The sequence below is a fragment of the Lepidochelys olivacea genome (assembly GCF_965140295.1).
Source record: "Lepidochelys olivacea isolate rLepOli2 genome assembly, chromosome: 4".
Lineage (NCBI taxonomy): Eukaryota > Metazoa > Chordata > Testudines > Cheloniidae > Lepidochelys > Lepidochelys olivacea.
In genome coordinates, this window is record NC_140414.1 from 60,334,263 (window position 1) to 60,350,849 (window position 16,587).

The 16,587-nt window shown below is 41.7% G+C and overlaps 1 protein-coding gene across 2 annotated transcripts in view; it reads right to left on the reverse strand.

Annotated features, from left to right (window-relative positions):
* The window catches only part of LOC311520199 (uncharacterized protein), a 37,711-nt gene extending 23,926 nt beyond the window's left edge, over positions 1-13,785 (reverse strand). For both annotated transcript variants that reach the window (XM_084627498.1, XM_084627497.1), the window contains exons 1-3: positions 13,657-13,785; positions 3,008-3,433; positions 569-595 (exon numbers count right to left, since the gene is read on the reverse strand). In XM_084627498.1, coding sequence (XP_084483624.1) covers positions 569-595; positions 3,008-3,433; positions 13,657-13,702 — 499 coding nt within the window. In that variant the 5' untranslated portion in view covers positions 13,703-13,785. The remainder of the gene's footprint in view (positions 1-568; positions 596-3,007; positions 3,434-13,656) is intronic.
* Positions 13,786-16,587: the final 2,802 nt, after the last annotated feature.

Sequence of the window (16,587 nt, forward strand, 5' to 3'; positions counted from 1 at the left end):
GGAGTCATTGACACTTCTCGCTTTTGGGGTCAAAACTGCTTGGGACAGATTAAGAGTACATAAGGGGATTAGTGTCGTGAGCATTCTTATTCATAGATTCTAAGGCCAGAAGGGACCACTGTGAACATCTAGTCCAGGGGTTCTCAAACTGCGGGGTCAGGACCCCTCAGGGGGTCGTGAGGTTATTACATGGGGGGTCATGAGCTGTCAGCCTCCACCACGAACTCCGCTTTGGCTCCAGCATTTATAATGGTGTTTAAAATATAAAGAAGTGTTTTTAATTTATAAGGGGGTGGGTCTCACTCAGAGGCTTGCTATGTGAAAAGGGGTCACCAGTACAATAGTTTGAGAACCACTGATCTAGTCTGATCTCCTGTGTAACACAGGCCATAGAAATCCTCCCCGCTCCCGCCAAAAATCCTTTTGAACTAAAACATAACTTTTAAAAAACATCCAGTCTTAATGTCTGTTCTTCAAAACTTGCAATGGTAAAAGAAACCCAGCAGTGAGAAAGACATGGGAAGCCTACTGGAAAGTCGAAATATACATATTAAAGTTGTTGACATACCTAGTCCAGATAATTGCTGTTCTTTCTCTATGGAAAAAAAACAAAAAAAACAACAAATTTAATTTTGAGGGGAAAAATAGGCTCTTTGGAGGCAGGGGCCTCGCTTTCTTTTGTGCTTGTACAGCATCTAGCATGATGTGGGTGCTACCAGAAACAAATAATAACATGCAACTTCTCTGTCACAGTTAGTAAGTTCCCTTCCAGCTATTAATTACTGCGTGCTTATATTCACGCTGAGCATTTTGCTTGTATGCTGCATCCCATTTCACCCTCCCTACATCTTTCTTTTGTCTAGACTATAAGCTCTCTGGGGCAGGGACTGTTTCTCCTTACATGTTCATACAGCACTTAGTGCAATGAGGCCCCAATCCTGACAGTAGCCTTCAGCTCCACTGTAATACAAAAAACTATTAATAATACTCTGTTACTAATGAGGTAAGGTGGATCCTGACAGTGTGGGTTCAGGTGGAGAGGAGCACGAGGGTGCGGCCTGATGTCACTTCTCCTTCCTGACTTTCTTCTGGTTACTCCACTCTCTGCCTCAGGTATGGTGCAGTGAGAAGCACAGAGCAGACAGCTGGGATGGGGGAAGGAAATCCAGCAGCCATCTGCAGGGCAAGCAGAACAGCTCTAATAGCTGCTGGAGGAGAATAATACACCTCAAAAAACCCATCTAACTCTGGCTTTGAGGCCCTACCATGACAAGAGCATAGCTCTCAAGCTTCGTGAAGCTCTGTGATTTTAGGTAAATTGTTACTTAAGTTAATTTGCATAGATATACATAGTTTGCATACAGGCACAAACTTCCATACAAATTGTGGCATTAGTGCTTGTGAAAGGCATTGGTTTGACACCAGATTTCCCTTACAAGATTCCCTCTAAAGCAGCAGGAGCAGGTTTGGGGAGGCAGGACTTTATTTCTTACATCACTCAGAAGACGGGGGAGGTCTTGTGGGGACCTCAGAAACAGCTTTGTGGAGAGCCAAGGATAACCAAGGGATCACAGTTCATTGGAAGGATGGAGTCTGTGAGTTATTGGAGTGAAGCTGGGGGAGAGGGGGTAACGACACAGTGACATTAGCCCCATTCCCCCATATTCTGTTCTCCCGTTAGGTCATTTCCCACACAGCAACTCCTACTCCTCCCGCAGCTCATATCCCCTCTGAGCTCACTTCATATCTCCTGTCCTCAATGGTTTCTGCTCCCCATCATTCCTGCTCCCTCTCAACAGCTCCTGCTTCCTCTCCTTAGTTCCCCTCAGTAACCCATCTGTTCCTCACAAATAGCTCCAGCTGCTTTCCATAGCTCCCCTGTCTCCTCCACCTACCCTGACAGTTGGGTTCTGCTGCTACCTCCTGCCTTCTGTGAGCCAGATTAAGGGCTAGACACAAGAGGCACAGGCTGAGGGCTCATTACTAAAATCCTGTGTTGTCTTAGAGTCTACATTTTTATTTTTAAAATTGATGATTGCAAAGAAAAGCTTGAAGATGTGACAAGAGTATAATCAATGTCTCAATGAGGTTTATAATACTGCAGTTACTTCCTCAAATCAAATCACTGAGGCATTATTAGCTCTTTGGCCAGCAAGTACACTCTGGCCAAAATTACCTTGATATAACAGAAGCTGCATCAGGCCGCAAAGGACTGCTTAGCTTAAACCTGGACTGAGCCCTGCACTTTCTGAAAGTGGGGATAGCAAGATCTTTGCTGAATCTCTAAGACTGTAGTGCAGGCATTTTAAGGGCACCTTCACGGCACCTTCTTGAATGGTGATTTAAGCAGCAGGTCTTAACAGAAGAGAAGAATGAGGGGGGATTTGATAGCTGCTTTCAACTACCTGAGAGGTAGTTCCAGAGAGGATGGTTCTAGACTATTCTCAGTAGTGGAAGAGGACAGGACAAGGAGTAATGGTCTCAAGTTGCAGTTGGGGAGGTTTAGGTTGGATATTAGGAAAAACTTTTTCACTAGGAGGGTGGTGAAACACTGGAATGCGTTGCCTAGGGAGGTGGTGGAATCTCCTTCCTTAGAAGTTTTTAAGGTCAGGCTTGACAAAGCCCTGGCTGGGATGATTTAATTGGGTATGGGTCCTGCTTTTGAGCAGGGGGTTGGACTAGATGACCTCCTGAGGTCCCTTCCAACCCTGATATTCTATGATTCTATGATTCTATGATTCTATGAACAGCAGTTAAGAAAAGGAGCCTTGTACCATCTCATTGCACTAGGAAGGATGAATGGGCAAAGAAAACCCTTAGTTCTTTTCTGTCTAAGCAATGTGACTTTGAGGAAGAAATCTGATTTGAGGGGGAAATTTGCAAGAGTCCATCACTGCAGGAGTGGCAGGAAGAGCAGAAAATAGTGACTTAACAGGACTAGAGTGTGCATAGTGAGGGGAGAACGGATTCAACATTGTAAGGAAATAATGAGTTAAAAAAAACAGACCTGGCCCCAAAGGCAGGTTGACTAAATTGTTGTCCTTATGCACTATGGCCACCGTCGTCTCCCCCGTCGTGTCTGGGACGGTCGCCTCCGTGACGGGCGCCACCGTCGTCTCCCCCCTCGTGTCTGGGACGGTCGACTCCATGACGGGCGCCACCGTCGTCTCCCCCCTCGTGTCTGGGACGGTCGACTCCATGACGGGCGCCACCGTCGTCTCCCCCCTCGTGTCTGGGACGGTCGACTCCATGACGGGCGCCACCGTCGTCTCCCCCCTCGTGTCTGGGACAGTCGACTCTGTGACGGGCGCCACCGTCGTCTCCCCCATCGTGTCTGGGACGGTCGTCTCCGTGACGGGCGCCACTGTCGTCTCCCCCGTCGTGTCTGGGACGGTCGCCGCAGTGATGTTCTCTGCCACTGCCATCATAACTACTAAATTTTGTGCATTCATAATATTAAAAGAAAAAAAATTATCACTGGTGGGGCTGATAGCAGTGCCTTTTATTAACTCTATCAGACACTTTCCTTAGAAGACTCTGGTTTCAGCTGCTTATAACTTTGCCCAACTTTAATGATTCAGGCTGAGCTTTTTGGAAAGTTTCAGCTAAAGTGGTTTGCCCATTTAAGCAACATTTTACCCCTGTGAAAAATATTCTTACATCCTTTTCTCCTACATGGGCTAGCCCCCTATGCTTTGGAGCAAAGACTTGATATTCGAATAGAGTCACACTGGTACTGGGATTGTGCCTTTTGCCCTCGCTGTGAAAATCTGCCTAAATCTGGCCAAGTTATAAACCTCTGAAAAATCTCAGTTTGCACACATTCAGCAGCGTGCACTGAATGCCCAGGGCTACAGGAACTGAGCAGGATTTGCGCTGCACTTGCTCCTCCTGCCCACTGAGAGCTGCTGTGGTGCCTGACGCCAAAACTAAGAGCAGAGAGACTGTCTGCAATTACTCAGTGCTGGCACTACTCCCCCTGCTGGCCCCCAGGAAAGGTGAAAGCTGCCTGACTCAAATCCTGAAGGGCCAGAGCTTGGCTGGGAAGAAGTCAGAACAGAGGAGCAGAGATGGGCTGTGGGAAGGGGTAGGGAATAAGATGAGGGTGGGGAGGAGACAAACTGTGGGATACATGCTAAAGGACAGGGACAGACAGAACTGCAGAAAGGCCTGTAACCACTGCAGCACACTCCCTTCCAGAACCTGGACTGCAACCCAGGATTTCCTTATGTCATCATTCCATCGCTGTCTAGCAAATAACTGCAAAACCCACTGGCAAAGTGCATGTCTGATCCCATCTAGCGGCTGGTTCACATAGCAGATAACAACCTATTACTGCTAGCAGTTATCCCATTAGTTCGTATTTTAGAGTTCTATGCTGTGGCCCTAAAGGTTACAATCCTGCTAATGACAAATAGGAGGGTCAGTATTGTTCCACATGTTAGTTTTGCTGAGGTTTGTTTGTGCTTTTAAAAGTATAGGAAAGTACCTACAAAAATCTATGTTAAAAGAATGTTAAAGGTGCAAAGTCAAGCTTGTAAAAGTTAGGAAATACCAGAAGTCAGGTTGAATTCATCTTTCTTGTATGTAAGCAGCATTATACACACTTTAATCACACATTACTATTTCCACAAGACCTCTGCCTCATTCAGTGTATGCACAAGGGGGCTCCTCTTTATGAAGAACGGAAAGGGGATGAAAGAAGAGAGAAATTTAGATAAGTAGAAGGAAGGAAAAGTTAACCAGAGGGACAACAAACACTGGATTACACTGAAAGAGAGAGAGACAGAGACAGAACCCAAAATGTAATGAGGGAAAAGAAGTAGAAAAAGAATGTCATGGTAAATTATTATATTTTATTATTGAAATGGCAGTCAAATATAAATGATACTGTACAGGAAGACAAGTAAAACAATTCATATATAATGTACATCAAATACAATTTTATCTATAGCGTTGTCTATAGTGAGTAATGCGATGAGAAAGATTCACCTGGCATCACTGCATGAAAAATTAAATCAATCTATGTTTGAAATAGTTAAATGTCTACCTTGGGTAAAATCCTGCCCCTAGTAAAGTCAACAGGAGTTTTGTCATTGATTATCTTCAACTGTCCCCATGTATTTTACTTATAAATATGAAAAAAATGTATTTGGCAATGTCTTCCTCCACCTTCTGCCACTACCAGCAGATCTGCATTGATAAAGGCAGAAGCGCAGACTGGCCCCTTTCGAAGGCTGTAGCTGGAACCAATCTGCCTTACTGTCTCCAAGGAGCATTGTGCCCTAGTGCTATATGCTACGGTGCTTACATGACTTAGGCACCTAAAGAGGCAGATCAGTGCCTAAAGACCTTTGATCTGGACCTCTGGGATCAGATCCCCATCCCTGAACTGGGGAACTTTTTATCTTAGATACTATGGTGATAGGCAGCAGTATAAAAGCTAAGTGCCTACCACGTGAAATCAATCGCCATAACAAAGCCCCTGTAGATTTCATGGAGTCATTGACACTTCTCGCTTTTGGGGTCAAAACTGCTTGGGACAGATTAAGAGTACATAAGGGGATTAGTGTCGTGAGCATTCTTATTCATAGATTCTAAGGCCAGAAGGGACCACTGTGATCATCTAGTCCAGGGGTTCTCAAACTGCGGGGTCAGGACCCCTCAGGGGGTCGTGAGGTTATTACATGGGGGGTCATGAGCTGTCAGCCTCCACCACGAACTCCGCTTTGGCTCCAGCATTTATAATGGTGTTTAATATTTAAAGAAGTGTTTTTAATTTATAAGGGGGTGGGTCTCACTCAGAGGCTTGCTATGTGAAAGGGGTCACCAGTACAATAGTTTGAGAACCACTGATCTAGTCTGATCTCCTGTGTAACACAGGCCATAGAAATCCCCCCCGCTCCCACCAAAAATCCTTTTGAACTAAAACATAACTTTTAAAAAACATCCTGTCTTAATTTTAAAAATCGCCAGTGTTGGAGAATCCTCCACAGCCTTTGCAAAATTTTTCCAATGGTAAATTACACTCACTGCTAAAAATGTACACCTTATTCCAGTCTGAATTTTTCTAGCTTCGGCTTCCAGTTATTAGATTTTATTATACCTTTGTCTGCTACATTGAAGATCCCATTAGCAAGTATTTGTTCCCCACATATGTACTTATATACTATGATCAAGCACTTTCTTATGGTGGAAAGGCTTTTTCAAAGAGCAAGCATTTACTGTATTTCCTAAAGACAGACACTGGAGTTACCTGACCTCCCTGGGTAATGGCACTTCCCTACCTCACAGGAATATTGTGAGAAAAAACCAATAGATTCTGAGGTGCTCAGATACTATGGGAATAAGTGTCATACAAATACCATAGATTGATAGCTTAAACATACTGGGCTTTTTCCTTGCCTTCCTTTTTTCATTGTTTAGGAGTGGGCATGTCCTCTGTGACTTTGTTATAGTATGTTTAGTGGCATCCATGCTGAGTCTACAGATTTTAGTTTAATTTTAGACTTTAGAGTTTTTTTAATTAGTTTCTCCACTATTTTTTAAAATCCTCATTTCTAGTCTTTGATGTTACAGTGCTAGTTTCTGGTTGCATTCCTCCCCTGGAGGATATCAAACTGTTTCACTGGCTTCAGTTGTCATTTAGTTTTTGTTGTGCTGTCTTGTTTTAACATGGATTCTCTCAGACAAAACCCAGACTGAACCCAGGTGTCCCCATCTACAATTTAATTGCCTTTGCAGCTTTTGGAAGAAGCTTGTTTCCTGTGGAAATCTGTTCCAACGAATTTAACAACCAAATGCTCAAGAAACTTGCAGAAGCACTTCCCAAGTTCTTCCCAAGCCTGGGGTTGCATCCTTGACCATCTTGACCTATAGCTATTGATGGATCTATTTCTATGAACTTATCTAGTTCTTTTTTGAAGCCAGTTATACTTTTGGCCATCTCAACAACACATGGTAATGGGTTCCACAGGTTAATTGTGTGTTATGTGAAAAAGTACTTCCTCTTGTTTGTATTAAACCTGCTTATTAATTTCATCAGGTGACCCCTGGTTTTTGTATTGTGGGAAAGGGTAAATGACACTTCTCTTTTCACTTTTTCCACACCATTCATGATTTTATAGACCTCTGCCATATCCTGCGTTAGTCGTCTCTTTTCTAAGCTGAACGGCCCTAATTTTTCTAGTTTCTCCTCTTAAGCTATTCCATACTTTCAGTCATCTTTGTTGCCCTTCTCTGAACCTTTCTCAGTTCTGCTATGTCCTTTTTGAGATGGATTTATATAGTGGTGTTATATTTTCTGTCTTATTTTCTATCCCTTTCCTTTAAATGAAGACTAGATCCCTTCCTAAAAGTTATGCTATATATCCAGGAGAAGTTATGATTACTAGGTGAGGTTCTAGTCGTTAGCTCGACCTGCTAACATGTGTAAAAACAGCAAACACTTGTGTCTTCCCTAGAATTTTATCTGAAGTTAGTGAGCTCAAGTTAAGAACACATCTTTTTTCCTAATGAAAGCACAGCATTAATGCTTCCCCTGATGGTAAGCAAGCAGAGTGGAAGAGGAGGAGATGGACTTGACTGGAATAATGAAGAAGGGTGAGGAATGCTGTGGGGTCTGAAAAGCAGGATGCAGGGGCCATAGGTGGGAAGAAGAAGAGGAGCAGGTGGTCAGGAGCTGATGAGGGTAGACAGGAGGAGAGGGAATGGATCTGGAGGGGCATATATGCACCAAGAGGGAGGGGGTCAGGACTAGGGGGGTCAGATAGGAGCAGAGAGGGGAAGGGAGAAGGAGCTGGGAGGGGAGCAGATGATGAATCAGAGCTGTATAGTGAATGAAGCTGTTGTCTGTAAGACCTTGGCCTCTTGTTGCAGAATTGGGAAGGTGAATAAGGCAGGGGATTACCAGAAGAGAAAAGATGGTCTCATAGCTAAGGAATCTGAATACCACCCGAGATGATTGGATTCTATCCCTATCTTCCTATGTGATGCTGGAGAAGTCATATAAACTACATTTTTCACAGGTGGTCACTAATAGCGTGTTCCTCATTTTCTGGGTGCCCAATGTGACTCATGGGGTGTGATTTGCAGAAGTGCTGAGCACTTATGACTACAGCTGAAGTCAATGGGAGCTGTGCTTAGAACATATAAAGTGCTATCTAATGCTAAGTCTTTGAAAAATCAAGTCCTAGTTATCTCAAGCTGGGGACTCAAAATTAGAGAGAACTTGACAATTTTGGCCTTAATCGCTCAGTTCCCCGTGTGTAAACAGTAACAAGTCTCCAGGACCAGATGGTATTCACCCAAGAGTTCTGAAGAAACTCAAATGTGAAATTGCAGGACTACTAACTGTCATCTGTAACCTATCATTTAAATCAGCTTCTGTACCAAATGACTGGAGGATAGCTAATGTGATGCCAATTTTTAAAAAGGGCTCCAGAGGTGACCCTGGCAACTACAGTCCAGTAAGCCTCACTTCAGTACCGGGCAAATTGTTGAAACTATCGTAAAGAACAAAATTGTCAGACACGTAGATGAACATCATTTGTTGGGAAATAGTCAACATGGTTTTTGTAAAGGGAAATCATGCCTTACCAATCTACTAGAATTCTTTGAGGGGGTCAACAAGCCTGCAGACAAAGGAGATCCGGTGGATATAGTGTATTTAGATTTTCAGAAAGTCTTTGACAAGGTCCCTCACCAAAGGCTCTTAAGCAAAATAAGCAGTCATGGGATAAGAGGGAAGGTTCTCTCATGGATTGGTAACTGGTTAAAAGATAGGATACAAAGGGTAGGAATAAATGGTCAGTTTTCAGAATAGAGAGAGGTAAATAATGGTGTCCCCCAGGGATCTGTACTGGGCCCAGTCCTATTTAACATATTCATAAACAATCTGGAAAAAGGGGTAAACAGTGAGGTGGCAAAATTTGCAGATGATACAAAACTACTCAAGATAGTTAAGTCCCGGGTAGACTGCGAAGAATTACAAAAGGATCTCAGAAAACTGGGTTACTGGGCAACAAAATGGCAGATGAAATGTAATGTTGATAAATGCAAAGTAATGCACATTGGAAAACATAATCCTAACTATACATATACAATGATGGGTTCTAAATTAGCTATCACCACTCAGGAAAGAGATCTTGGAGTCATTGTGGATAGTTCTCTGAAATCATCCATTCAACGTGCAGCGGCAGTCAAAAAAGCAAACAGAATTTTGGGAATCATCAAGAAAGGGATAGATAATAAGATAGAAAATATCATATTGCCTCTATATAAATCCATGGCATGCCCACACCTTGAATACTGGGTGCAGATGTGGTCGCCCCATCTCAAAAAAGATATATTGGAATTGGAAAAGGTTCAGATAAGGGCAACAAAAATTATTAGGGGTTCCATATGAGGAGAGATTAATAAGACTGGGACTTTTCAGCTTGGAAAAGAGGCGACTAAGGGGGGATATGATAGAGGTCTATAAAATCATGAGTGGTATAGAGAAAGTAAATAAGGAAGTGTTATTTACTCCTTCTCATAATACAAGAACAAGAGGCCACCAAATGAAATTAATAGGTAGCAGGTTTAAATCAAACACAAGAAAGTATTTTTTCACACAACGCACTGTCAACCTCTGGAACTCCTTGCCAGAGGGTGTTGTGAAGGCCAATACTGTAACGGGGTTCAAAAGGGAGCAAGGTAAATTCTTGAAGGATAGGTCCATCAATGGCTATTAGCTAGGATGGGCAGCAATGGTGTCCCTAATCTCTGTTTGCCAGAAGCTGGGATTGGATGACAGGGCATGGATCACTTGATGAAAACCTGTCTGTTCATTCCCTTTGGGGCACCTGCCATTGGCCACAGTCAGAGGACAGGATACTGGGTTTGATGGACCTTTGGTCTGACCCCGTATGGCCGTTCTTATGTAAAATGGAGGTATTAATCTCACAGAGGTGTTGCGAAAATAAATTCATTAATGTTTGTGAAGCACTGATACTATAATGATGAGTACCACAGAAACGTCCCTAAGGAAATTCATTTTGTGCTCAGTGCAGGGTTTGGATGGTGTGAATTTAAACAATGGCCACACAATCAATGAAGACAATTAAAAGAAATATTCAGTAACTTCTCATTCACTGAATGAGGTAGGGGAAAAATAGAATGTTATCATGTAATTAAAGACTATATCACAATGCATACACATAAGGGGGCAAATTAAGCTTGTGCAGGTAACCTGAACTCTGGTATTTCCTCATTTTTGAGTGCTTGACTTTACAATTTTAATGCTCCTTTAATATAATTCTTTGGATGTAATTTAAAATATATTGATGTATATCACATATTGGCATCGCATTGATTTTAAATATTGGGGAGAGCTTTGTTACCTTTTAGCATGCTTCAGTCATGGCAATATCTCTGAATTATATGTGCAGTGCATTATTACAAACCAATGGAAAATTAAGCAACAAGATAAAACAGTGTCTGGTATCTAGCCATCATTGTGGTGATATTACAAGTTGATACTGCAAGTTAACTTAGTTTACTTCCACTTTTTCTATAGAATAAATTACATGCTTTTCCACTTTTATTGTAAACATTGCAAACATTGGAGCTATTGAAAAGTATTGCCATGTTTGGGGAAATTCAGAGACCACAATCAGATTCCTGTTTTGGTGCATGTCACTCTAAAGCTAAGTACGTACTCAAAATATTTCTCACAACTTAATAATAATTTACATTCATCTAGTACTTTTCATCTGGAGAGTTACTTAAATACTGTAGTCATAGGCACTATAGAAACCTTTGAGACAGTTACAGCAGATTAGCTAGAACTTTTAAAAAGTTGGACAAACGTCATTACTCCATTTTATGATGGTGTAATTAAGGGAGAAGGTCTATGTGCCATGCTTATCACTGTGGTAGCTGAGAGATTGATTTTTCTCTAATTTACACCAGTTTAAATCTACATTGGAGTCAGTGGAGTTAAACTGGTGTAAGGCAGTTGATAATCAGGCCCAGACAGACCGTTTAAATGACTTGTCCAAGGCAACAAAGTCATTCAGTGGCAGAAGTTCAGAACGCAACTCTGCCAGTGACAGAATGAAATAACAAATATACATTTTTTTATAAAATCGTGGGCTCATTTAGGTTTACTTCTCAATATTCTGACATCAAAATTACTATTAGAGTGTAGCCAAAGTGTTATTTCCATGAATAAGGTTAGGTAACATACTTTTCACCTCTACTGGGGAAAATGTACAAGAAAAACAACATGGAAGTGTTTTCTAGAAGGAAAAATTCCTATTGGATAATACATTAGAGTCTTTTTGTGGTGCTGGGGTTTTCCATAAATCTTGTCAATGTGTCCATTTTAGTGTCACCCTCCAAAACCAGAAGCATTGACTCCAGTGTGGGAATCTGACAGAGGGTAGTGATTCCAATTAATGCACTCAACTTCTGAGATAAAGAGACTGATGAAATATACATGGGCCACAGAAGACAGTTTAGTTTATTTCTCACCCATTTGGTGGAATAGAGAACAATTATGTTAGTATTCGTACAATATAATTAGGAAACATTGGTTAATGTACAACACCCCAAATCTTTCTGCACTATTTAAATGTACTATTACATTCAGAACTGTCCTCCTTTGTCAATAAGTACGTCATGACAAAAACAAAACAAAAAGCCCCAAACCCATTAATATGACTTTTTAATGGATACCAGTGTGATGGAAGGGAATGAACTTTGTAAACTGCTGCAACATTATGTGGATGCATCTTAAAAATATTTAAGTCATGATATTAAAACCAAACCAAACCATGCTTTATGGTAATGAGTGAAGTCCCACACATGAATTATACATTCTGAAATGGCTTATGGGGCTAGGTTTTGCAGCAAAGTTTCTTGGATATACAGCTAAGTAAAAAAAATTGCATCCTCTAGTGTACATGCTAATCAGCTTCTATTGCCTTGCCCTCCAATTTGAAAGTTCTTCCTGGGCTATTTCAGGATCCTCAGATATCACACATAACTCACAGAGTTAATCAAAAGGGGATCATAGTGATATGTCTGTGAGATTGCAATAAGGGAAGGCAATTCAAGTAATGCAAGGACTCTACCTCCCTAGCTGAGATATCACATAACAGTTGTGGATCTCCAGATTCAGAATATGCTGCACCCATTTGCACTCTGTTGATGTTGTTCAGTAGTTAGAGCAAAATCTTGTCCTGTCAGTGCTGCAAAGGAGGGTAAGGGTGCTGGCACACACATCTTGTTTCGCAAGTATCCTGCTAGCCAGAGCACAATTCCATGGGGTAGTCCTGAGGGAGATGTAGTTGGGTACACCTGCTTACTCCTTTGAAAAGGAACAGCATGAACTCTCAGCTAGCACATGCTTGAGTGTAGTACGTGCACTAAAAAGGAGACCATGTTCCCATGTGGTAGTCCGGTGCATGGTCCGGACACCCTCACCTTCTAGCACCCATCAGAGGGATAAGTAGAGTTCCTGCAATACTACTGCATTTGTAGGGTGAGGGAAGAGGTGGAAAGTAAGCTCCCTTTCCCCCTCATATGCACCAACACCATATACAGCATATGGAAGGATCTTGCCCTATGTAATCAAGGAGGCAAAAACTTGATCAAAATTCAGGGGATAAAGGGTAATTAATTTTCAGTTGCACCAAAAGCAATCACGTTTCGAGCACTACATTTAAAAATCTTTCATTAGACATGGCTTAGAGCAGGGCCACTGCCCCCCTCCTTCCTCCACCAAATACTTCTTGCAAACTCCCAAATACCAAGTCCTAATAACACCAGTGGTAAGGGTGGTGGAAAACTCATGAAAGCTCACAAAGGGAGAGACCATGGTTTCTCACAGCAAGAGACTACAACTCCCACTACTGCAATCAACAGTACTTTGGGGTTTACAATTTAGTGGATACCGGTGTGGGGGACAAAGCTCTTGGAACATGAAGACAAGTGCTTCATATCTAAATAGCCTGCACTTACTTCCTGTTTTGTAGTAGCTCTGCGACACAGTGCTGATATTTGTCATCACAATGCTAACCGTATTAAGATTTAATTTAGTAATCAGTTAAACATTTACTTTTGACACATGCTAGTGAAAATAAAATGTTTAAAGTTGCAAAAAGATGTTGGTGATTGGTTCTCTTGTACCTTCAATAGATTTCTTTTTAAATAACATGACCATATACATATATTTTTAAGATTAGTAACTACAGTGGTGCCATTTACATTACATTTGCAACATATCTGTCTGTTTTGCCACGCCATTACATGAGTTGGATCATATGGATTACAAAACCATAATGATGGAGGTGTAATAAATGCAGCAATAGTTCTAGTAATACAATATATTAATACATAGCAGTTACACATCAGTATATTATTGATATTTAACTCATATGTAATAGGGATCTAGTTTCAGAGTAGCAGCCGTGTTAGTCTGTATTCGCAAAAAGGAAAGGAGGACTTGTGGCACCTTAGAGACTAACCCATTTATTTGAGCATAAGCTTTCGTGAGCTACAGCTCACTTCATCGGATGAATGTCTACATAAAATCAGGAGATGAGTTGAAGCAAAAGCCATTTATAACTGACAAAAAAAGAAGTAAAACAAACAAAAATGTTCACTCACCGGACAGTAATAGAATACAAGGAAGTATAGTTTTGCACATCTTCATTTCTCCTGTAATATCTAACCACAGAGAAAAACACCCAGAAAACAAACCAAAACTCCTTGCTTTGTTCCCTCCAACCAGCAAGCTATGTGTGATTTCTATACCCTCAGGCAACAGACTAAACTCACTATCTCTCTGCCCCTGTGTCTTCCTGAAGTTCTAATCAGCCAATAAGAAGCAAGCCAAGTAATAAATTATCTGCTGAAAATGGCTAACACATCATGCAGCATATGAAACTTCAGGTGTTATCAGAAGTCAATTTCATACACTGAATTTCAAAGTGAACTGTGCAGAGCATTTGAAAGTTATAAAACTACCGACTGAATGGCAAAATCACATGTAAAAACAGGTTCTGATCTGTGTAGTCATTTAGTAATGCTTAAATTATAAGGACCATATAATGATATTTAACACTTATTGAGTGATGTTTATCCATAGATCTCAAAGCACTTTATAATTATGGATATGTATCATTAGCCTCATTTTGCAGATGGGAAAACTGGGGCCCAAGGAGGTAAAATGTTTTGAAGATCATACAACAAAACAATTGCAGTCCCTTGAGCTAATCACTGGACCACAGTCCCTTCCAAAATATTCTGCATTTCATGAAAATAATTAATATATTTATCTATAAAGGGTTTAAAAATACCTCCTGCATCCACATTAGAAAGTTCAGCTCAGGTATAGCAGTTGATATTACTAATCTTTCTAATCTAACTATCTAGGGCCTTCTGTGGGTGGGACCTGAGTGCCTCCCAGAATTTTGGCCCAGTTTTCCAGCTGCGCTGATTTAGGGACATGGACTCAGTCTGGGTTAGAACAGCCCATGCAGTATCTTCAAATAAAACTGCGATAAACTCAGGGAGTAAAGCAAACCCTTTTATTGAGATGTGTGCATGTGCTGACAATACAACAAAAAATGTTTGGGATTAAATTTTCAAAAAATGCAAACATGCATGTGTACTCATATCCCCCAAGGTAGAACTCCCTAGGTGCATGGATATCCTGTGCAGAACAAACTGGAAGGGTCTAAATGTTTGAAAAACAGGAATTGCCTCTTCCAAAAAGTGTAGCTGTAGAAACTAATGATAGGCCCAAAGACAAGGCAGTAATTCTAGCCCAGCTATATGCTGCGTGTACAGAATGCCATTTGATTTTCAGTGAGTTGGGGTACATATCGGGGAGTGCAGGCAAATTCAGAGAATATGAAATTTGGCCATTAGCACACTTTCTCTTGCTTGCTTCTGAATTTGAGCTCAAATGCACCACATGTTCACCAGCCATGCCCAGGTAGGCGAAGGTGGGAGCTTGCCGTGCAAGAGCAATCTCAAGACCTCAGTACAGGAGATGTAGATCCTGCTGTCTTGGTGCACAGCTGTATGACTGTTTGTGTGGAAATTTGATCCCGGTACTCAAGGGATGAACAGTATCTCTCATGATTCAGGATACTTCTGTTGGAGGACTGTTCCCAGCAGCATCTCACAATAATCTACCATCAATGACCTCCATTAAATATACAGATCCTAAAAGGGTAATGGGCTATTGGACAAACCAGTCCCATTCCAAAGCATGTGCCCTTTAAGCACATGTAGATCTTGTAAAGATCACCTGACTAAAATGGGATGGGGCGGAAGGTCAGGTGCCTGAATCATTTGACTACCATTAAGGATTAAAAAGAAGTATTCTGAGCTCAGTCAATGAAAACCTAGAGTCAGAAGAAAAGCCTTCTTCTGATAAGATCAATGGCTGGGATTCAAACACGGCCCCAAGAAGGAGGGCTGTGGAGACCTTGTCCCAAGAGAAGCAGTCTGAGCCCAGGGAAAGGGGTAGGAATTATCCCAGGAGTAGGCCTCTCCAAGTGAGACCATCAGAGCTCCCTTGCTCAGAAGGAAGCGGGGAGCTGAGAGAGAGCCAGAGCCTGAAGCCAGGGTATATTGAAAGCACTGAAGTTGGGGAGGGGAAGGGGAAGGCTGGGGGAATTATATTTATTGTGTAAGGGCTCAATTATTCAGCCCACAAGAGAAGGAATGGGTGGCTAGGAAACCAAGAATGGGAGCAAATGAATTGGGGTGACTGCAGTGCCACATCATGGAGTGCCATGCTCTGGGACTGCACTGGGCTCTATGTTTGTATCTTTTAAATGTCAGAATTGAACATAGTTCAAGTCAACATAGTTGTTCAGAAAAAAACATCTGGGGGAGTTCACACATCTACCCAAACTTACAGCACTATGATTTTACTAGAATTAGAACATAAGAATGTCCCTACTGGGTCAGACCAAAGATCCATCTAGCCCAGTATCCTGTCTTCCGATAGTGGCTGGTGTCAGGTGCCTCAGAGAGAACAAAATGGGCAATCATCAAGTGATCCATCGCCTGTTGCTTACTCCCAGCTTATGGCAAACAGAGGCTAGGGACACCATTGCTGCCCATCCTGGCTAATAGCCATTGATGGACTTATCCTTCATGAATTTATCTCCTTCTTTTTTGAACTCTGTTATGATCTTGGCCTTCACAACATCCTCTGGCAAGGAGTTCCACAGGTTGACTGTGTGTTGTGTGAAGAAATACTTCCTTTTATTTGTTGTAAACCTGCTGCCTATTAATTTCATTTGGTGACCCCTAGTTCTTGTGTTATGAGAAGTAGTAAACAACACTTCCTTATCTACTTTCTCTACACCAGTCATGATCTTATAGACCTCAATCATATCTCCCCTTAGCCGTCTCTTTTCCAAGCTGAAAAGTCCAGTCTTATTAATCTCTCTTCATACAGAAGCTGTTCCATACCTCTAATAATTTTTGTTGCCCTTTTCTGAACCTTTTCCAATTCCAATATATCTTTTTTGAGATGGGGCGACCACATCTGCACACAGTGTTCAAGATGTGGGA